The sequence below is a fragment of the Quercus suber genome, unplaced genomic scaffold (genome assembly GCF_002906115.3).
Source record: "Quercus suber isolate HL8 unplaced genomic scaffold, Cork oak 2.0 scaffold_341, whole genome shotgun sequence".
Taxonomy (NCBI): Eukaryota; Viridiplantae; Streptophyta; class Magnoliopsida; order Fagales; family Fagaceae; genus Quercus; species Quercus suber.
The window spans coordinates 626299-650406 of record NW_027069793.1 but is presented as its reverse complement, the minus strand read 5'-3'; the positions used below and the strand labels follow the sequence as shown (position 1 = coordinate 650406).

At 34.9% G+C, this 24108-nt stretch overlaps 2 protein-coding genes across 2 annotated transcripts; one reads left to right on the top strand and one right to left on the bottom strand.

The window, feature by feature from the left end:
* Window positions 1-5618: 5618 nt before the first annotated feature.
* LOC112011865 (probable cellulose synthase A catalytic subunit 3 [UDP-forming]) lies at window positions 5619-12014 on the top strand. The gene is made up of 13 exons (XM_024044204.2): window positions 5619-6614; window positions 6709-7125; window positions 7231-7342; window positions 7495-7669; window positions 7923-8189; window positions 8289-8634; window positions 8717-8854; window positions 8939-9064; window positions 9173-9385; window positions 9512-9788; window positions 10155-10348; window positions 10435-10785; window positions 10894-12014. The coding sequence occupies exons 1-13, from the start codon at window positions 6528-6530 to the stop codon at window positions 11476-11478; spliced, it is 3288 nt and encodes a 1095-aa protein (XP_023899972.2). The 5' UTR covers window positions 5619-6527; the 3' UTR covers window positions 11479-12014.
* Window positions 12015-17020: 5006 nt separating this feature from the next.
* LOC112011866 (uncharacterized) lies at window positions 17021-22505 on the bottom strand. The gene is made up of 4 exons (XM_065759783.1): window positions 21416-22505; window positions 20970-21164; window positions 19655-20341; window positions 17021-17934 (listed from the first exon to the last, which is right to left on the bottom strand). Exons 1-4 carry the CDS (start codon window positions 22325-22327, stop codon window positions 17350-17352), a joined length of 2379 nt encoding a protein of 792 aa, XP_065615855.1. The 5' UTR covers window positions 22328-22505; the 3' UTR covers window positions 17021-17349.
* Window positions 22506-24108: the final 1603 nt, after the last annotated feature.

Here is a 24108-nt window from a genome sequence, read left to right as displayed (position 1 = left end):
GTCAGTCTTTATGTACGTTGATTCTCAAAGAAAGTTCTTCTTCTTCTCATTGTAGAGAAAAACTCTTTTCTTTTCTTTTCATCATACATACATTCTAACTACCTTGGTAGTTACTTTATTTAATAACTCTTATTAAATAAAAATTAATTATCTAATTGGGTTAGCCTTTTGGGCTTGCCCAATTGGGTTTTAGTTTATGGTTTAAGATGGGACCAAATGGAACAAATAAGACTCTAACTCCAATGGGCCTTAGATTTATCTATCAACTCTTGACAAGCTCAAAATTACCATTAATTATATTTAATACCACTATATAAATATAATTACACTCTAGGTTTTATTAATAAATTATATTCCAAGACTCTAATGATATCATTTGACCACTCCATGAAATATTCATAATGAACAAAGTTATAATAAACTGTCATTTTGTAAACAACTATTTTATACTTAAGTACCCGATTTAATCTTTTAGTTATTCATATTTATTGAAATCTGATTTCAATAAATATAAACTTTAGTAACTCCTTACTATTACTAAAGTGGACGTTATGAATAACCAATTCCCATTAAACTTATATCAATGAAATTGTAAGGACCAAATTTGGGTTTGTAGCCCATTACGTGGAGGAACTTAAGCCCAAAATGCCCAAAAAAATAAATTTATAGAGAATAGGTTGGAAAACTGGGGTTTCGTTGATCAAATAAACATTGGAATAGATTCAAAGGATAGGAGAATGAAAATAAATGGGATTCTATTGAATAAAAATGGTCATCGGCAAGATCCGAGGTGCACAGTTCTTGTTTATTATTCTCAAATTAGGTTACAAGTTTGATTTTTGAATGCTATGGTCTTTTCTCTTTTGTTTTTCCGATCCCCTTTCCATGCAGGACCTCTTTCCTTATATAGTTCATTCTAAAGCATCTTGATCTTACACTTGTTGATCACCTGCGTTGCCACTGGAGTGCTTATCCCATCAGACACCCTCTCTGGTTGTGTAAGTCTTGGGGCGGCTAACTTTGCACTGTTCAGGGGTCTTCTCCACATTAATACAGCTAGAAAGGTAGTTGTAGAACATTAAATGCAGTGGTAGCAGCTTTTGTAGATATTTGTTGCCTTCCTCTACTCCACTCCTATCCGACGTCTAACTTCTAACTATGATACAACCTGGTAGGATGTTTTGGACAGTAGGTCATTCCTACTGATCTCAGATCCATATTTCCGATATGACTTTTCTTCTCGGACATTTTTGGACTATCATGTATAATCCTCTTCTTCTTCCTCTTCTATCATTCCCATAATAACACTGTTTGACCATCCTCGGACTGGGCCATAGGCCCAATATATACAGTTCTAACAGTACCTTTTGGCTATCTGGCTCCTACAAAAATATTTTGTGTCTATATAAAAAGAGATTATGGATTCCATCTTGAGAATATGTGTTCCCTCAACACTACGTGTGGTTACCCAACTTATTGAGGTTTTAACCATAAATATTAGATCTTACTCCTGAAATATCAAAGTAACTTACATTTCATGATTGAGTTCACTATCCTCTCAAGATTGAGAATCTATGAAATTAGAAGTTGTGAGATTAATTATTCAGGTGACAGTTGTCGATTGAATAATTAATCTCACAGCGGTCCAGTTCAATGTGTCTTAACACTTAAGACACATCAACTAGAAGTCTCCACTTCCATGATCAAGACAAACCATCTTAGTTGATGTGTTATAGTTTTCGCAGATGAAATGCCCAATTTTATCACCGACTACGAACTATATTTTGAGTTTACAAGGAACTTGTGATTTATATATTTTGTAAATAAATTGCATAAATCACATACAATGCATTTCAAGGACTATGATAATGTTTCATTAGTTCATTTACAAATAATCTTATATAATTAAATAATTTAATTATTTATGACATGCCAATAACTTCAATTTTAGGGCATAAACCCCAATATGATCAAAAGCTCAAATGTTGCATGTGTTTTGAATTTTACTCCTTTCACAGTGAACATATTTCACTTGCACTAAGTTTGAAAACATCATGCATGGAAGACTATATAAGATTTCAAATGAACCTTTGGTTACGACTTAAGATGAAGTTTAAGACATACACTAAAAAGTTTATGTGGACATGATTTTCAACCCCAAAGTGTGGGTTAAAATGCTAGTGTGTATAATAAAAAAATTATTGTTTTCATAAAAAAAAAATTCAACCTTCAATGATAAATCTTTTTTTTTTTTTATAGTAAATTCAATGATAAATTTCTGTCATATGATTTAAGATAATATTTCAGTTATTAACTGTTCGATTAGCCATAAAAAAAAGTATTCAATTTGGCTAATACTTATATGAATTTTTGGGTTTTAATTAGCTCAACTGGTAAATAAAGTTCAATTCCTACTTACACTAAAAATTGAATAATGTATTGATCTGATGGTAAAAAGTACAATCATCAAAAGCAGACGTACTAGTTTGAAATTTTATAAATTAAAAAAAATACTTATATGAATTTTAGTTAATCCGGCAAGAGCATATTGCTTGTATTTATAATTTTATATACATAGAGAGAGAGAATCGAATGAACAGAACAAACCCAACCGACCAAATAGTTGTTAATTGGGTTGGATTTCTTTGCTTTATTTTAATTTTTGGTCGTCAAATACCTTCAAAAAAAGTTTTTAAGTAAAAATAGAGAGGAAAATATTAAATGTAGTACCAAGCACACTGGACCGGAATTAAAAAAAAAAAAAGGAATAAAATAATACATGGTTTCGAATTCCAACCAGGGCCTACACCAAGAGACAAGCATTGCGAATTTGCCACCAACCCCTCGCTTTGTCCTCTTTCTACCGACTATTTACAACAGCTGTAATGCAAACGATACCGCCACATCCTTTGCAAAAGACATCATCGACTGCATTAACACGCAGGACAAAGACTAAATAATATCAGTATTTTTCGACAGATTGTAGGGTCCAATCTTCAGACAGCGAATTAAGCGGGGTTGAGTGTTATTCGTCACTGTTCTTGTTAGGACTTTGGAGTATGTTTGGTTATTGGTCTTTATTTCGTTTTTTTCAGCATTATTATGACTTCTAGAGGGTGTGATGACTTTTGTTAATAAATGTTGTATAGTTTGTTTGGATGAATTTTAAATATTCAATTTCAACCTCCTCTTTTATTTTATTTTTATTTTTTGCTTGGCCATTTTTAAACTTGAACGAGTCCTCTAAAATTATTTTAAGTCCTGATTTTGATAATCATGAGACGGCATCCTCCTTTTTCTTCTACTTTTAAATTTTTTTTTAAAATTTTATATTATCATTTTAGACGGCATCCTCTTTAGTTCTATATAAAGGTTGCATATTAATTAATCAAAATATATCTTTTATTTATTTTTTTTTGTTTGAAGGATGGTAATTGAGGATTTAGACAAGGTAAGCAAATGGTATAAAATGAATTCTAGTTAATTTAATTGGTAAAATTTCTTATTGACGAATTAGAGATATGTCATATGGATCAGGGATGGTGACACATTCAACCTAAGGGGTTTGAATGGCCAGGAAAAAAAAGTAAAATTTATTTATATTTTTTGTTTCGATTCATCCTAAAAAAAAATTATAACACTCTTAAGGAAGCATAACAGCAAACCTATTCAACACCAACTTTTATCTTGACATTTTTAAACAAAAAGAAAAATGCCCAACAACAAAAATTCTTAGTTGGGTAATGTTATGGAGAAAAAAAATTAAATCTTAATAAATTACCAAGACCAATAAGTTGTCAAAGTTGCATTAAATAGTTAAAAAAAAGAATTGTAAAGAGTAAAGACAAAAGCTAATTAATAATAGATTATAGTATTCTTGTCGTGGCTGTTACAGTGAAAATAAGTTTTTCAATAATGAAACATATAAAGAATGGACTGTGCAATTGAATGAGACTATTGGAGATCAGTAGATGTATGATTGCTTGATTGTGTACATTGAAAGAGATATAGCTGGTAGCAATGATAATGAAATTATTATGCAACAATTTTAAAATATAAAATCTCATAAAAAATAGTTGTAAAACTTCATGTAATTGCATTTTTTTCTATATTGACAAAGTGGATCCTAATCAAAGTCGGCAAAAGTGTTAATAATAAGAATAGTGTCACAACAATTCTCATAATACTTGGCATGACTTGTTGTGGATTTTAGAAAAAGGATTCACATCTAGTGCAATTGCTAGGGTATTGCACGGTATGCAATTCACCCATTTCTTTCACATTTTTTTTACTTTTTTTACATTTTAACTTTAACTTTTTTACTTTGTTTTTAATATATTTTATTCAATGGTTGAGATTGAAAGTTGCTTTTCCAACTTTCAATCCCAACCATTCATTTGGGTATTGCACCTGATGTGAATCCTTAGAAAAACATCTCTTTCACCTAAATATTGTGAAACATATTGCTTCCTTGAACTTATTATAATAATATAAAAAGAGGAAAAGAAAACAAAATAAAATCCTCAATATATATTCTCCCCGAAACAAGTGTGCAGTGTATTTGCTTTTCTAGTACATATTTGACTTTGGCGTGGTCCTTCTTTATTTTTGATGAGATACGTGGTCCTTCTTAGTTATCTATAAGAAAAAAAAATACTCATAATTAGGGTGAACTTTACCTATATTAGTTCAAGAAAAAACCATAGCAGTGAATTCAATTCAACAACCAAATCTGAAAAACTAGGATGATATATTTTCAGTCCGGAACCATTTCTCATTTTGATTTCTAATCAATTAATTAATTTATTGCACATACTTAAAATAATTTTTTTTTAAATTACATAAATTTGAGGTAAATTCCATTAATCTACCCTAAAGTATGAGCTAATACTAAACAGACTCAAGACATCTCAAAACTGACTAATTTGATCTTTCAAAGAGAAGAGAAAAATGACTAACAAACCTAACCGTATTTACTATTTAAGGATTAAATTAAGTTTAAAGACCTAATTGGTTAGTTTTGAAATATCTTAAACACCATTAATATTAAGCCAAACCTAAAGTAAATCTTACTACAAATACCAAGAGTTTGTACTTAAACAATTACCTACCTAAACCTAATATAACTATTGTATTATTAAAATAAAAAATAAAATTAGAAACGTTTAGGATGGAAACCAATGATTGACTCAAAGCTTAAATGTGTTTTTCTAAGCACGTTGGATCAGGGATCGCAGTTCTTACTGAAATGAAAGTAAAGTCAAAAAGTCCCCAACTGGCCAAATCTACAGTACCGAACGAATGAAGAGAGAGAGAGAGAGAGAGAGAGAGAGAGATGGTGTGTGGTGTGGTGTGGTGGGGTCGGAGAACTACAGCTAGCAGACCATTTGGCGACGTGACCGCCTAAATCCACATGTGCATCGTTGTTTTTCTCTACAATATATATACTAGTAATCATCATTATTATTATTATAATAGTATAATGCAATCACTATACTTTGTTCTAGCTCCTCTTATATTAATCAATTTTGATAATGCTTTATTATTAAAAAGCGGGGTCCAACATTAATACCCTTTGTTTTACTTTGATTTTATTAATGAAAGTTGATGAGCCTCGTGTTTGTTTATTTTTATAATCACATTTTAGTTCTTGTTTAAATCGGAAGATTCTAATTGAATTGATGTCGAAGATATTCCAAAAGATTTTACTTCACCATGTCATACTCTCTTTAGCTTTTTCTATTTCGGTAAATATCTGACGGCAACAGCAATTTTTATGAGAGAGAGGAGAGAGAGAAGTGGTTGTTATATTTGTTAACTGTTGCTGTTAATTGTAATTTCTTACAAGTTTAATGTGAGGGATTAGCTGTGTCGGCGGAGCTGTTGTCGATAAGAAAATACAGAAAAGAAAACGAGTGGGGTACAAAGAAAGTTGCGGAAAGAGAGAGACAGACTGAGAGAGAGAAAGAGAAGCAGTTGTGTAATAAATAATGAGCTGGGTCAGTGTTGGTTTATTCGTTTAGTTATTATCTCTCATTTGTTGATGTGATAATAATTGAGAAGTCGATTTGTTTTGGGTAAAGTGTACCAAAATTGATCAAATAAACTAAGGAACTAGAATTATTGGAGTCGAAGAAGATCCTGTTCGATATTGATATATTTTTAGGTGTTTTGTTGTATTATTATAAAATTTTTTTAATCTTATTTTTACTAGCTGTTAAGGCTTTTAATTGATGATATTGAGATGAGAAGCAAAGAATGGTAAGAGAGCAAAGGAAAGAGAGAGGGCCACAAAAAGGAAAAGGAAAGCAAAAGGAAAGAAAGAGAGAAGGCTACCACAGAGGAAGTGGGAGTGGCAGATAAGCGAGAGAGAGAGTAGCTTCTTTGCTACTACTTCTACTACCTGCCTCTCTCTGCCTTCTGAAACAAAAAAACTAAAATGCCTTTTGCTTCTTCTTGATTGAGATCGAGAAGACTGTACAGATCTGTATCTTTAGCCACTCGAGATTTCTGTGAAGGATTGAAAAATGGAAGCGAGTGCTGGCTTAGTCGCTGGCTCTCACAACCGAAATGAATTAGTAGTTATCCGCCGCGACCGCGACGGCGAATCTGGTGTAAGTTCTAACAAATTCAATTTTATGTTAAAAAAAAAAAAAACAAAACTAGTTACACGTATTGTTAAATTTTTGTTGTTGTTGTTGGTTGCAGCCAAGGCCGTTGCAGCAGTTAAGTGGACAAATATGCCACATATGTGGAGACGATGTGGGATTAACTCGAGACGGAGAGCTATTCGTGGCTTGCAACGAGTGTGCATTTCCAATCTGCAGAACTTGCTATGAGTATGAGCGTAGAGAAGGGAACCAAGTGTGTCCACAATGCAAAACCAGATTCAAGCGTCTCAAAGGGTGCGCTAGAGTGGCTGGTGATGAAGACGAAGACGACATCGATGACTTGGAGAATGAATTCAATTTGGATGCGAAAACTAGACAAGATATGCAGCATGGTCTCGCTGCCGACTCTATGCTCTACTATGGTCGTGCTAATTCTGAATCCGATTTTCCTCATGTTCTTCATTCTTCTATGTCCCCACAGCCACAAGTCCCTCTGCTTACAAATGGTCAAATGGTAATACCCATTAGTCCCATTTTGTTAATCTGTGACTTTTGCTTCGTTTTCATTGTATTTTCCGCTGGTTTTAATGGTTTTAGAGGTGTCGGTGGTGGTGTATAGGTTGATGATATTCCTCCTGAACAACACGCTTTGGTCCCTTCCTTCATGGGAGGTGCTGGGGGTGGAGGCAAAAGGATCCACCCACTTCCTTTCACAGATCCTGCACTTCCAGGTGATTATCTATCAAGCTTTTACTCTCTGGGTCTCATTCTTGCTCAGATTTTTGTGTCGGTTGTTAGTGTTACTGTAACTTGCGTACATGATACATTTCCTTTTGGATTGTACTTTAACTTTAGCTGTACAATATCTGTTTCCAATTTGCAGTACAACCCAGATCCATGGATCCTTCCAAGGATTTGGCTGCTTATGGCTATGGTAGTGTTGCATGGAAAGAGAGAATGGAGAACTGGAAGCAAAAACAAGACAAGCTACAAATGATGAAGAATGACAATTCAGGCAAAGATTGGGACTATGACGGAGATGGCCCAGATCTACCACTGTATGTGCTCTCTGAAACTTCTTTGCTTCTTTAGATATAATCGCTTGGCCTGAATTTTCTGCTAATACCCATAATAAGCTTTGAGTGAACTCCAAAATTTTGTGAGTGTCGGTTGTTGTAAAATGACTGTGTAACTAGTAATCCCCTTGTACTTAGACACTTGCATTATCTTTCAAATAATTCATTGGTATAATTAGGAATTTGTCAAGTATTGCTAATAATGGAAACTAATGATTTGTTGCTTGTGGATCAGTATGGACGAGGCAAGGCAGCCATTGTCTAGGAAGTTGCCTATTCCATCAAGCCAGATAAACCCTTACCGAATGATCATCATAATTCGACTTGTGGTTGTCGGATTCTTCTTCCATTATCGAGTTATGCATCCTGTAAATGACGCATATGCATTGTGGCTTATCTCTGTAATTTGTGAGATCTGGTTTGCTCTTTCATGGATCCTTGATCAGTTCCCCAAGTGGCTCCCAATTGACAGGGAAACTTATCTTGATAGGTTGTCCCTTAGGTAAGAAAACTTACCACTTATGGACTAACTCATGCAACTGTGCTTATGGTCCAGAATTTGTGAATATTCATAGGCATTGTGTCTTTTCCTGTTTGTCAGGTATGAGAAGGAGGGCCAACCTTCTCAACTTTCTCATGTTGACATATTTGTGAGTACTGTTGATCCATTAAAAGAACCTCCTCTGGTGACTGCAAACACAGTTCTTTCCATCCTCGCTGTGGACTACCCTGTCGACAAGATCTCATGTTATGTTTCTGATGATGGTGCTGCTATGCTGACATTTGAGGCACTGTCGGAAACATCTGAGTTTGCAAAGAAGTGGGTTCCTTTCTGTAAGAAGTTCAACATAGAGCCACGGGCACCTGAATTTTATTTTGCTCAAAAGATAGATTATCTCAAAGATAAGGTGATGGCGTCGTTTGTGAAGGAGCGCAGAGCAATGAAGGTAATAACTTGTGACCTGTTCAGTTTATTCTGTTACTCCTTGCCAAACATATGGTAAATTTTTTTATTCATTCATGCTGCAGAGAGAGTATGAAGAGTTTAAAGTTCGAATCAATGCTTTGGTTGCCAAGGCTACAAAGGTTCCAGAAGAAGGGTGGACGATGCAGGATGGGACTCTCTGGCCTGGGAATAATGTCCGGGATCATCCTGGGATGATTCAGGTAGATGAAATTTGTTTTTTTGCTTTGCAAAATACTAAATATGACCTATTTTAGCCTAAACACATGTTTTTCAATCCTTAATAGGTTTTTCTAGGCCAAAGTGGTGGGCATGACACAGACGGAAATGAATTACCACGCCTGGTATATGTTTCTAGGGAAAAGAGACCTGGGTTTAATCACCACAAAAAGGCTGGAGCAATGAATGCTTTGGTAAGTGATTGCAAAGAAGCCTTTTCTCAATTCCTACATTCTGGCAAAACAAAAGAAAGAAAAAAAAGTACCTAATGTGTGACTGGAATGCAATCTATTATCTAACAGGTCAGAGTCTCTGCTGTGCTGACAAATGCACCTTATCTGTTGAACTTGGATTGTGATCACTACATCAATAATAGTAAGGCTCTTAGAGAGTCCATGTGTTTCATGATGGATCCACTGATAGGAAAGAGGGTGTGCTATGTCCAATTCCCACAGAGATTTGACGGTATTGACAAGCATGATCGATATGCCAACCGGAACACTGTATTCTTTGATGTAAGCATTCACTTATATATACATTAGTACTGATTCATTTCTTTTGCAGTTTTAACATATAAGCGTTCACTGTATTCTTTATTCATCCGCATTTACAAAAGCTAATACAGAAGTCCTCCTTTCCAGATTAACATGAAAGGTTTGGATGGCATTCAAGGACCTATATATGTTGGGACTGGATGTGTCTTCAGAAGGCAATCATTTTATGGTTATGATGCTCCCAAAGCTAAGAAGCCACCAACCAGGACATGCAACTGTTTGCCAAAGTGGTGCTGTTGTGGATGCTGTTGTTCTGGAAAGAGGAAGAAGAAGACTAACAAACCTAAATCAGAGATGAAGAAAAGAAATTCTAGCAAGGCAGAACCTGTGTGTGCTTTGGAGGGTATTGAGGAGGGGATTGAAGGTAATTTAGCTAATAAAAATAAGGTCTCGCTATGTACTGTCTATTGCGTAGTGTAGTTTTACCCCCAATACAGAACCTTACTAGTAGGTGTAAATCAAAATGGTTCACCTGGTTCTAGGGTGCAAAGCAAAGAACAATATCTGTTGTTCTCTCTCTCTCTCTCTATATATATATATATTGTAAGTAAAGTTTTGGATGGATGTATTACTAAAGTAACTTGTGTGAGGACTTACTTCCAATTACTGGTTTACTGAAACGTTCTATATAATTTGCCTAACGTAATAAGTGAATTTTGTTGGTCTTGTTTTCTACTTCTATCAATGTAACTTCTTTTAGATTATTTACCATGGAAGAGCTTGTATGCAGGAGTTGAAGTTGATAAGTTTGGTATGCCTAATATAAAGTTGGAAAAGAAGTTTGGACAATCTCCAGTTTTTATTGCATCTACTCTGCTAGAAGATGGCGGGGCACTGAAAAGTGCTAGCCCAGCATCATTGCTTAAAGAAGCCATCCACGTCATTAGCTGTGGTTATGAAGATAAAACCGAATGGGGAAAAGAGGTTTGGATTCTTGTGCTCATATCTGCACTTGACATTATCCTTATGGACTTTGAATTTGTCTCAACTGATATTTTCTTTCAATCCAGGTTGGCTGGATCTACGGTTCAGTTACAGAGGATATATTGACAGGTTTTAAAATGCACTGTCATGGATGGCGATCAATATATTGTATCCCAGCAAGGCCTGCATTTAAAGGATCTGCTCCCATTAATCTCTCTGATCGTCTGCATCAAGTCCTTAGGTGGGCCCTTGGTTCCGTTGAAATATTTTTGAGCAGGCACTGTCCTCTCTGGTATGGATATGGAGGAGGCCTGAAGTGGTTAGAGCGCCTGTCTTACATAAATGCTACTGTATATCCATTGACTTCAATTCCTCTATTGGCATATTGTACTCTACCTGCTGTGTGCTTGCTCACAGGAAAATTTATCACTCCAGAGGTAAGCAATTCAAACGTTTGGTTATTGAGAGGAAAGGTTGCTTTTGTTATAATGTTAAATAATATACCCTTTAGAAATAAATTTAATGCAAATTTGTTCATATTGCAGCTCAGCAATGCCGCTAGCTTGTGGTTTCTGTCTCTTTTCATTTGTATCTTTGCAACAAGTATATTGGAAATGCGATGGAGTGGAGTTGGTATTGATGAGTGGTGGAGAAACGAGCAGTTTTGGGTGATCGGAGGTGTTTCGGCACATCTATTTGCTGTTGTCCAGGGGCTCTTGAAGGTTTTAGGTGGTGTTGATACGAACTTCACTGTGACATCAAAAGCAGGGGACGACGAGGAGTTCTCAGAGCTGTATGCATTTAAGTGGACCACATTGCTCATTCCACCAACAACACTGCTAATAATAAACATAATTGGTGTGGTTGCTGGAGTATCAAATGCAATTAATAATGGGTACGATTCATGGGGGCCTCTGTTTGGAAAGCTCTTCTTTGCCTTCTGGGTGATTGTTCATCTCTATCCTTTCCTAAAGGGTCTGCTTGGTAGACAGAACAGGACTCCCACAATTATCATTGTCTGGTCAATATTGCTTGCTTCCATCTTCTCCCTGCTGTGGGTGCGCATCGATCCATTCTTAGCCAAGTCTAAAGGACCAGTTCTGGAAGAATGTGGATTGGACTGTAATTAGCTGCACATTTGCTCCATGATAGATATTAGATATTTATCTTTTGATGGATGATACAGCCAAGAAAATATGTTTGGTGTGATGGGGTCTGCGAGATGTAGATTAATTGCTTGTATGGGCGTGGATACCTCTTTTCAACTCCTCGTTCAGTTCGTTCCTTATCTTTGGTTGAGAAAACTCCAGGTGGACTGTTGGGAACAACTACATCAGTACTGTGCTCCTTTCATTCTTTATTAGTTTGATTTATACGGGGAAGAGGAGGTCTGGTTATTCACAAAACCAGTGTATTATTATTGTTGTCACGGGTCTTTTTCTCCTCTCTCTCTCCCTCTCTCTCTCTATTTGATTCACAATAAATGGGGCTATGTCCTGCTGCTTGTAATTGCAAAGGCAAACTTTCTGGTACAGTACTAAATGCTGTGGCTCTAATGTTCGCCCTCTCTATAATGTAGCTATCTTATGGCACGCACAGGATATAAGGAAAACTGAAAAGATGTTTCATTTTGTGTTCAATTGAATACTTTGATACTGTTTTGTTTTGCATGAGTTTCATGATAAAATTTGCTTCTTTTCCATTACCATCAGCTAGGAAATCCCGGATGAGTCACATATGAAATAACACTGCACACACATCAAATTTCATATATCTTTTTAGGAAAATTATTGTGGTCTCTCGGATACTATAAATGCATATTTTCTCCTTTTATATGAATGATAGATTTCACTAATTAAATTCATGGTGGGATCCACTATTCAAGTAAGAGGGGAGACTATGCATTTATGGTATCTAATAACTTTTTATCTTTTTATAACTTGTTTAGGAAGCAAGACGGTTTTTATTACATTGCTTTCCTTTCACGTTGGATCATCGAACGTTGCTTTCCTTGCACGTTGGATCATCGACTGTGAAAAAAGTTGTAAAATTTAAGGTGTCATTAGATTTATCGTGAAGAAATTCCAAGTGCCTAAACACTTTACAGAGGAGACAAGAACCATCCATTTTATTGCGTCTTACAAATGTTATGCCTTGTTGCTTTGTTCTACACACAGCACGTGCTGTCATACAAATGTTATGCCAAGTTGTTCTGTTCTATTGGACCGCCTATTTGGCTATTTTTGATAAAGTTTAAATTTGGTACCATGATTCATAAAGCACACTGGCTAGGATTTGGTGCGGAAAAGGCAGAATCCGAGTAATACATTAATTAATATATGATTTAGAAGCATGTTTAATTTGGTAAGGTTAGGTTGACTCCAGTGCTCTTGTGCACGGAAGGTGAGAATGTTGTGTTTTAAAATGGTCCATGTTAACATTGTAAATTGTCTAGTGCACAAGAGCAATAGATGGAAACCTTTCCTTTGGTTTAATGTTTTAAAAAATGTCTATAAAATTTGACATAAAGCACATTTTAAAAAATAAATTAATCAATAGATGTAAGGTATAATATGGTCATGAATGAAGGTTTGAAACAACAAAATTGATTATACATGTTAAATTATTTCTTTTGTTATATTTCATTTTAGTGGGGTACTTATGTTTTGTTAGAATAATTTTATATATTGTTAAAAATAATTATGAGTTTCATTTAGTTCAATTAGTAAAGTCAAATAAGGTTCTTCTAAAAAAAAAAAAAAAATCAAATAAGGTACTTGGATTTGATCTTGTCTATACCAAAAAAGAAAGCCATTGGTGTTTTTTTTTTTTTTTTTTTTTTTTTTTTTTTTTTTTTTTTTTTTTTTTAATTGAGAAGCACGTGAACATGGGATGTCTCTTGTCAGTGGGTCCCGTGCACAGTGCATGGGACCCACTACCTCTTTGACAAGTTTCCACCTCCATTGAAATGGCACGGTTTAGTGGGTCCTGTGCACTGTTCATGAGACTTACAAATCTCTTCTTCTAACTTTTTTTATTAAAAATTGGTCACACGGTACTATTCATACATTTAAAAATTATTTTGCTAGAGTGTTTTTAGTTTTCAGTAAAATAAGTGATATCTAAACGGACCCTATATATTTCAAATCCAATTGTATCAATATTATATTACATAAAAAAAAAAATCCAATTGATTAAGTATTTAATATATTTAGTATATATTCTCTCAATTTTTGGTCGTGTATTCAAACAAAATTATTAATATTTTTGTGTTATTATAATCTAAAATAATTTGGTTGTTATATATATATATGTGTGTGTGTGTGTCCTGATAGAGAGAGAAAATCATTCAAATTAAGTAATAATAGAAAGAGCAAGACCTAGATAAAGTACTTAGGTGTTGTTCCTTAGGTTTTATTTTTAAGATTTTACTATGTAGATTTTTTCTTATAGGATAAAAGTGTATTTTTTAGTTAAATATTCACATGGCTAAATCTTAAGAGCGGAACCTAAGGAACAACATTTAAAGTACTGTACCTAAGTTTTGTCCTAATAAAAATACGAAGATGATGTCTAAGGGTTCGTTTGGTTGGAGGGGTGGAAAAGTAGGAGGATAGAGAATAATAAGAAGATGGAAAAGTGAGAGAATAGAAAACATTTTAATTTCTTTCATTTTTGTTTGGTTGGGAGTGGAAAAATGAAGGAATGAAAAAAGTAAATTTATATAAATTTACGCATATACTCTTATTAAAAAAATGATGCCCAATTAAAACCCAAAAAGTGATTAAAAAAAATTCAATCACCTAAATTTATTAAAAAAAAAAAATCATGTCCATAAAAAAATCACATCTAAACAAAAAATAAAAAACACAAAAGAAAGCAAAAAAAGAAAAGAAAAGAAAAGAAAAAGAATTCTAGCCCAGTAAATCAAAAGAAAAGGAAAAAAAAAAAGAAAAAGAAAGAGGGAGGCAGGCAACCCCGGCCCAGTAAATAAAGAGTAAAAAAAAAAAGGCAGGCAACGCCTGCTCATTTAAAAAAAGACAAGGAAAAGGACAGGCAACGTAGGAAAAAAAGGAAAAAAATGTGAAGAAAAGTAAAGTAGGTGAAGGTGAAATTGTATATGGGCATTTTTGTCCAAATGTGATGCCCAATTTCTCTTTTTAGTTTTTTCTTCATTTTGGAGAGAAAAACTTTTGGTGGGACAGAAAAGAAAACACCTGGACCTCATAATTTATTTTCCTTCTTTTCCATCCATCCAAACACACTCTAAAAAAAATTTCCTTCTCATTTTCTCTCTGAAATTTTCCATCTACCTTATTTTACCTCCAAATAAACACACATTAATAGTAAAACGATGAACTTGCTAGCAAAATATATATATATATATATATTGGAACTACAAAAAATACTAATTTTGATAATTTTATTGTTGTATATATTACACCTTCAATGTTGTGAAAGTTCTACTAGACAGTTTCTAATCATCATTTTGTATTTTAAAGAAGCCATAACAAACTTTCTTTCAGGACAATGTCCACTCTATATGTGCCTAACTATCCCCACAGAGCTGGGTTTGAATTTATTCTCCGAGGCCCTTCTTGTTAAGATCCAATCCCTATTTAGTGCGGCTGATGCATGAGAAATTATAAAGTTCTCTGATGGACAAGTGATGTAATCCACTAGTACATTAAAAAAATTTTATTTGTTTAAAATTATTGAGTCAATAATTAATTTTTGTTTAAAAAAAATTTCTAACAATTTTAAATAAATAAAAATTTTTGAGTCGAATAATGAACCACATTACTTATCCACCGTATAGATCTTATCATTTCTCGTGCAGAACCAACAAGCTAAGCGCGTCTCTCATCAAACAAAACGAAAAGAGGCAGAAAACAACGTTTAAGTGAAAGTCCCCCCACCCCACCCCACCCCACCCCCCCCAAATAAAAAATAAGAAAAAGAATTCTAGCCCAGTAAATCAAAAGAAAAGGAAAAAAAGAAAAAAAAAAAAAGAAAGAGGGAGGCAGGCAACCCCGGCCCAGTAAATAAAGAGTAAAAAAAAAAAGGCAGGCAACGCCTGCTCATTTAAAAAAAGACAAAGAAAAGGACAGGCAACGTAGGAAAAAAAGGAAAAAATGTGAAGAAAAGTAAAGTAGGTGAAGGTGAAATTGTATATGGGCATTTTTGTCCAAATGTGATGCCCAATTTCTCTTTTTAGTTTTTTCTTCATTTTGGAGAGAAAAACTTTTGGTGGGACAGAAAAGAAAACACCTGGACCTCATAATTTATTTTCCTTTTTTTCCATCCATCCAAACACACTCTAAAAAAAATTTCCTTCTCATTTTCTCTCTGAAATTTTCCATCTACCTTATTTTACCTCCAAATAAACACACATTAATAGTAAAACGACGAACTTGCTAGCAAAATATATATATATATATATATATTTATTGGAACTACAAAAAATACTAATTTTGATAATTTTATTGTTGTATATATTACACCTTGAATGTTGTGAAAGTTCTACTAGACAGTTTCTAATCATCATTTTGTATTTTAAAGAAGCCATAACAAACTTTCTTTCAGGACAATGTCCACTCCATTTGTGCCTAACTATCCCCACAGAGCTGGGTTTGAATTTATTCTCCGAGGCCCTTCTTGTTAAGATCCAATCCCTATTTAGTGCGGCCTGATGCATGAGAAATTATAAAATTCTATGATGGACAAGTGATGTAGTCCACTACTTCATTAAAAAAATTTTATTTGTTTAAAATTATTGAGTCAATAATTAATTTTTGTTTAAAAAAAATTTCTAACAATTTTAAGTAAATAAAAATTTTTGAGTCGAATAGTGAACCACATTACTTGTCCACCGTATAGATCTTACCATTTCTCGTGCAGAACCAACAAGCTAAGCGCGTCTCTCATCAAACAAAACGAAAAGAGGCAGAAAACAACGTTTAAGTGAAAGTCCCCCCCCACAAATAAAAAAGAAAAAAGAAAAAAAGCGCGTTTTAAGTGCAAGTACACTTGTTCCTCAAAAAAGAAAAGTGCGAGTTACACTCTCACGGATAGTAGCATCTAGCCATCATGAAAGAATCTCACAAAGGGAAGACTGAGGATTTTGTCCTAAAGGCAAAGGGAACAGACCTTGAGGGAAACAGTGTAGGACTGAATTATTATTTATTATGCAAAGGTGCAGACTAGTGGCAATTTAGCCAGGATTACCAGGGCAAAATGGCCAAATATCAACCCTTTTATAAAATATTTTGTAATATATTACTGTTTGTAAAATATTTAACAATTTACTATCTTTTTGAAACTCGAATTTGTGAAACTTGAGTTTGTCGTGTAACTCAAGTTCCATAAACTCGAGTTCTTTGAAAAAATAGCCTTTAAATTTGCCAAATTTTTTTTTATGGAACTTGAGTTCATAGTACCATAAAAAAATTTTCAAAATTTTCCATAGAACTCAAGTACTCAAAAAGTGGTAGATCCTTACATATTTCTGAAACAATAGTAGATTAATATATATTTCGATAAACACGGCTATTGTACCATTTTTTTAATTTAAACTTGATCTCTATTGGAATGAAGTTCTTATTCATCAAAAAAAAAAAAGACTTTGGTATAAGACACGTATCTCGGCATAATAACTCAACAGCAAAAAAATAGCGCACAAAAAATCATTCAAAATTAAAGATGAAAATAGACAGAAGGTCTAGATCCCAAACCTGTAATCTTCAAAATCGTAGTGATGCACAAAATCTCACATCTGAAGGCATCTAAGGGTTGGACAAATCATGTATAACACAAAAGAACACAACAATCCCTATATGCTTGCCAAAGTAGTTCTAGCTTCTCGTAATTTTCAAAATTGCTGATGATCTTTGTTTATCAATAGCTCTTCAATTGAATATCACCAAAATCTTCACATTGCTCCCGCTAATCATCATGACGTAGATTATCTCCAATAGTATTCACGTTGGTCCTTCAAATCATTATGATGGTGAAGAAGAAACAACCGCTGCTAATTCTGCTAACTGCTTCCTGCCAAGATTGGATACAAGTTCCATGGAGATGAAGTGTTTTGGAAGATTTTCAAATTCTTCCACCTTGAAATTGTATATTGGTTGAAGTTTTTTAGCTTCAGAATCTGCTGCTTCAGCCTCTGCAAGTAGAAGGTTAGCTTCTTCAAGGTCACCAAATTCTAGAGCAGCATTTCTTTCTGCTGTAGCAGCACCGGCTATCAAAAGCAACCTCTGGAATCTAGCCATTGCTACCTCTTTTTCCTTGGATAAAATCAGCCCCTCAGTGTCCTGCAACCTGTTTACGGTGTCTTTAATCTCTTCCTCAAGCTTCTCAAGCTCTGAGTTGGTTGTTTCCATGTCAATCTGTATGCCTTCTTTTTCAACGCTCAATGATTTCGCCTCAGCAGCTATTCGTGCAGCTTCCTTAAAGTTTCTTGCAGCAGCAGCAATTTTCTTTTCAGCTTCCACCTCTGGGACTCTTTTATTTATAAAAAGAATTCTCTGCTTGAAGGATGCTAGATCCTGCTGAATGTTCGACTTTCTTGCAGATAGTTCCTAAAAACCGTGAAGGAGAATTGTTCAACAAATGGCATGTTGAAACAGGGAAGAGAGCACGAAACGAGGGAAGTTTGGGGGGGTGGGGAGGAGAAAGACGGAAAGAGTATTAAGTTGATTGGCATATGTTCATATATCAGAAAGCTGATAATTGAGTATGAAAGAGTATCTATGGTTTGTGATGCTCTAGCAAATGCACAAGCACAACACTATTTAGCCAAAGCAAAAAGAAAAAAAAGGAAGAAACTGTAAACACAAATAAAAACAAACAACACCAATGGAAAAATGCAGTAACTCTCTAGGCCAAATTATTTTACAAGGACTATAAATCATTAGTTTATCACAATGTAGAAGGGATGCAACAACAGGGCTTCACCATAACAGCAACACCTAATCTGATAATGCAACACCATGTTGAATAAGAGACAGTTCAACGTTTTTTATGGAATTGGAATTTCCATGTAAAGGATGTGGTAGTTGTCTATAGGTTTGATGATGACATAAAAAAACAAAAATTTTCAAAGACTAGTTAAGGTCCTGAGAAAGGAAAAACATCTAGATTTTAAACCAAATAATTGAAATTGTCTCAAATTCCTATTTTGAATTAAAAACCTATTTGGGTTTTTTGGCGTGGAAGAAAAGTATATTCCTCATCAAAGAATTAATTTGGTATTCCTTGTCCACCAAGGAGAATGGGTTGAAACTTTATCTATAGGTTGTACTGTAAAAGGTTTGAAGGCTTTGGTCCAAGTGGTCCTCCGTATGAGGAGAGGAAAGCTCTTAGAAGAATATGGAGTAGGTTTCTTCAAACAGTATTTTGATTGTTCTTTTGGAGTTTGAAAGATGCTTGCCAGTTTTTGGGTTGAAATACATGTATGTGTGTTAAGTAATTATAAACAAAAGAAAAGTAAATGTGAATTAAGTGTTTATCTATTGTTTGAATGAAAAGTACTGTTGGGTGTATTTGGGTTTTGAGCTTGTGAGAGAATCAAGTTTGTGAGTTTATATTGAGAGTTTGTTTTGGGTGCAATGAGATTTGTGTTAGTTTGTGCTTATGAGAGGTCTTAAGTGTGTTTGTGTTTGTAAACTTTATGAGTATTGTTTGTGAACGTCTGAGTATAGTTTACAGGGTTTGGCTGAACGTGATTTTGATCCATATTGCCAATAAAGGATTTTGGTTGGTGTTATCAATGGATGTAGGCACAAAGTTGGCTGAACCACGTTAAACTATATGTCTTGTATGCTTTAATTTTTTGTTTGTGATGAATGTGCTCAAGCTAGCCTTAAATTCCAACATAAAATTTTCACATCTAATTAATTAGAAAGGACCATTTGATGGTGTTCCTCAATCCTCTATACATTTAAGCAAAAGCCATATTCAGAAACAACAATTATAAGGGATCTAAGTTTCAAACGTAAGTTATATTAGGTCTCAAAAAAAAAAAAAAAAAAAAAAAAAAAAAAAGGGATATGTAAATACTATCATCAAGCTGTAATAGTTTCAAACGTAAGTTATATTAGGTCTCAAAAAAAAAAAAAAAAGAAAAAAAAAAAAAAGGGATATGTAAATACTATCATCAAGCTGTAATTTTCTAAAGGTGAGAAGTCTGCCATTGATATATAAATGGGAAACATCTTCTAGGGTACTGATAGCCATAATAAAGAAAATCTAGAAGTGAGTTCTCAAAAAAGAAATATAAAAGTAAGCTAGAAAATTAACCTGTAGAGAAGCTCTTGCAGTGGAAACTTCCTGTTGGAGCACTTGAACATCCTCAGAAAGCTTCTCCTCAGCTTTTACAAGCCTCATTTTATCTTCCCTCGAGTTCAACATGGAGGACATCAGAGTTTTTCTCAGTTCCACAGTTTCCTGGTATGTTTGTGCTTCCTCAGCAGAAGCACTGGCAAGTTCCCTCAGCTTTGCACCTTTTTCTTCTTCCTGCTTAAGGAACTCGTTAATTTCTTTCTTTTTCTCTGATAGAGCTTCACTTTCCAATTCCATCGTGGAAAGACTTGATTGCAAGTTATCACACTTTGCATCAATGTTTGATTTCATCTCCTGAAAACCCGAGACCACATTGCCGATCCTTTCCTCAACTTCTTTGATTTTAGAATCATTTTCTGAAATTTCCTTTTCCTTTTGTTTCACTAATTCAAGTAGTTCTTCCAGTTCATTTCTCAGCATATCCTTTTTACTACAAAGCAGTTCTTGCTCCTTCCTGTCATCTTCAATTAAAAGCTCAATGGAATTATTAAATACTTCTCGAGCTTCATTTATTAAATGTGATTCAATTTCCACCTCCATCTTCTTGACTTCCAAGGCTTCAGTTGATGAAAGCCATTTGTCCATCTCTTTTGAGGATGCTACTTCTGCTGTCTTTAACACTAACTCCGCATTATTTGCAGCATCCTGCAAAAAATAGACTACAATTGTCATTTTTGTTTTCTCTAGTCAACCTAACAACGACAACAAAGCCTTAATCCCATCATTTTGGAGTCAGCTATGGATTCTCAAAAGATTAGTTAGGGTCGGTCACATGTATTTTTCCCGTTATTCTATTCTATTTGAAGTCATACTCTCTGTTCCTTAAAAAAAAAAAAAAATTAAATATTTTTATATAAATAAATAATAAAGTCACACTCTCTACTACCTACTTAGGATTCATAGTTTATGAAGCTATTTGACATGACGGTTAAATGTTACATATGGGATATTGGTACAAATAATCAATAAAAAATATTGGGAGAAAATTGACACAAAGTACAACAAAAATCATTTATGATGTAACAGAATGCTTGCTAATTTTACTTGCAGGCTAGATCCAAGAGCACCAGAATGCATTATATACCATATTCCCATTTGTAATATTTAAGATCCATAATCAAGCAAGGTAATTATATTGGCAATGTGGTCACTTATTATATCCTTAAGAAAGTGATGCAGGTATTACTAGGTATCCAAAACAAACATTAGAGTCATGCACATGTTTTTAGTAAATACGCATAGTTTGGGAAAAGAAAAGAAAAAGGGTACTGACTGTTGCGAAATTGTGGAGCAGGGAGACACAAAGTTCCTCAGCAGCAATCTGAGCTTGAAGAGCCTCCTGCATATTGGATTCATTGGCATCAGATTGTGCCTCTGCCTCTCTCAATGCAATGAGGGAACTTTGTTTCTCCTCCTCAGCAGCGGCCAGCGAGTCGCTAACACGCTCAGCCCTCTCGAAATCTTCGGCCTCACATGCTTCTTCCAACTCCTTCTCCAGTTCCCTGTGCTTGATTAATGCCACATTCACATTCTCCGCTGCTTTTCTCCTCCTCCTTATGGATTCCTTCCTCGCCGCAGATACAGATCCTCCTGCATATTGGATTCATTGGCATCAGATTGTGCCTCTGCCTCTCTCAATGCAATGAGGGAACTTTGTTTCTCCTCCTCAGCAGCGGCCAGCGAGTCGCTAACACGCTCAGCCCTCTCGAAATCTTCGGCCTCACATGCTTCTTCCAACTCCTTCTCCAGTTCCCTGTGCTTGATTAATGCCACATTCACATTCTCCGCTGCTTTTCTCCTCCTCCTTATGGATTCCTTCCTCGCCGCAGATACAGACGCCACCAATTCTCGAGCACCCTTCAGCTTCTCAGCTATTTGGGCCTTAATATCCTCCAAGCTCAACTCGCCCTTTTCCTCTTCTACTTCTTTTGCTTCTTGCTGCTCTTCTTGTTCTTCTCTTGCTTCTTGCTGCTCTTCTTGTACTTCTTTTTCTTCGTGTTGCTCTTCTTGTTGAACTTGTGTGGCAGTGTGATTATCATCATCATCGTGATGATCAATTTTAGTCGGTGTAGGAGAGACAAGGTTGTGATCTTCGGTATGAGGAAGATCATCGAGCGCATCGGATTGAATAGAGTGAGAATCCGAATCGAGATCCGACGGTGAAAAATGAGAATATGCATCTCTGCTTCCATCTCTGCCATATCCGATTCTCAAGCCAGCTCGTTTCTTCTTTCTCGAAACCTGTCGAGAAATCGAGGGAATTGCTCTTGTCGTTGTTGTTGTTGTTGAAATCGAAGAAGTAGAAGAAGAATTCTGAGATTGGGGAAGGGTTTCGAGAGGAGCTACGATGGTGAGATCAGAGAAGAGATTTTCGTCAAGGGGTTGAGACGATGAATGTGAATTCGAATTTAATGATGACGTTGTACTCTCGGAATCGGCGGTAGAAGCTGTAGTGGTTGGAGCATCGATTGGAATTGGGGGAGGAGGGTTTATAGGATCATGATGATTGCCTTGATGGTCTTGTTGTTGTTGTTGTTCTTGATGATGGTTTTGTTGGTCTTGGTCTAAAGCCAATTGGGAAGGGTTAAAGAGGACCATGCCCTCAAATAACGAATCCATTTCTTCCTCCATTTATTTTCTGGAATTTGGTGTTAAAGATCTCCCCAACTTATCTATTCTCTTCTGAATTTTTGCATAAAAAGAAGAAGAATAAGAAGAAAAAAAAAAAAAAAAAAACTCTTCTGAATTCTGATAAAATATCTAATTATATCCTTAAATGAGTTAAATCTAATACTAGCGAGGAATGACCCCCAAAATTATACATTGACGGTACTTATACTCGTTTACTTGCCAGATTTGACCCGTTTACTCAATTTTAAGGAGATGACATTTCAACCCAAGATATCCAAAGTAATTAACATTCTGCCCATTAATTCCCCTAATGACAAGTTTTTTTTGTTTTGTTTCATTTAGAGAAGGCCCCAATGTCAAGTTGACACACAAAGAATTCATTTTTTAAGAAAATTATTAGGTATTTTCGAAATATTATAAATGCGTATTTCTTCCTCTCACATGAATGGCGGGTCTCACTATTCATGTGAAAAGAAAGAATACACATTTATGATACATTAGGAATAACTAATTTCCCCCTTTTTTATTAGAGAATGTTCCAATTATGGTAAACCTTATCATAAATTTAGTTAGAAGGATTATCGTAAATGTGAGTGAAGAAAACACTACTTTATGATATTTCATAATTACCTAATAATCACTCTTAATTTTAGTTAAGCATACTTAATACAAATAAAAAAGAAAAGGAAAAACACTTGATTAATTGGGTTCTTTTCGCTTGCTTGCCATGTGTCAAAAATTGGTTAAACTCTCCTAATGACTTGGATGGTATTTGAGGAGTCAAGTTCACTACTAGTGGTGCACTCTTCAATCACATGACAGCTAGGTCTTAAGAAAATATATAAAAAGGAAGAAAGAAGTTGAAGGAGAAGGAGAAAAGAGAATCCTTCTTTGTGCACCTGCTGAAAATAACCAAAGTGTCTCGAGGTGCGTAAAAAATTATAAAGAATCTCAAGTGTTTCAAGTGACTGTGAGTGTGCTGTAGTTTTTCTTTCAGAGATGATTACAACATCCCCCTTCATTGGGCGCGTTTAGTTTGCCGTAATGTTACGTTATATCGTAATATTACGTTATTGTAATATTATATTAATATAATTTTAATATAAAAATATAACATTACATTATTGTAGGGGCCTTTTTTGTGTGTGTTGGGCTAGGATGCCTTCCGCGGTAGTAGGCCCGAGTGTTCTGAGTAAGGGAGTTGAGACCGGTCCAACTAGAACTCAACTTGGGTCGGCTTGTGCGCAAACGTTGAGTCTAAGTCCAAGGGAAGATGCTGCTAAGTGGGCTTATCCCCTGTTTCTGCCGCAGGAACTTTTTTCCAGTTTCTGCCGCAGGATTGACTTTTCTGCTGTAGAATGAACTATTCTTCGGTTTCTGCCAAGGTCTAACTTTTCTGCTGTGCAGCAAAACTTTCTGCTGTGTAGTAAAACCGTTTGTCGTGCAATAAAAGTTTCTGCTATGCAGTGAAGCTGCCTGCTGTGTGATAAAGCTTTCTACTGTGTAGTAAAGCTTTCTGCCGTGCTTTAAAGCTTCCTGCCGTAAAGCCTTATGTAATAGAGCTGTTTGCTGTGCATTAAAGCTGTCTGCTGTGCTTTAAAGCTGTCTGCCGTGCTTTAAAGCCTTCTACAACGTGAATGACCACTCTTCATTTTTACTGCAGAAACACTTTTTTACTTCCTACGCATAAACAAATCTAAAACCCAAAGAAAATACCCATCAAACAAATATTAGTTTAAATGGATTAGCATATTCTTAAATATATACATACATATATGAGT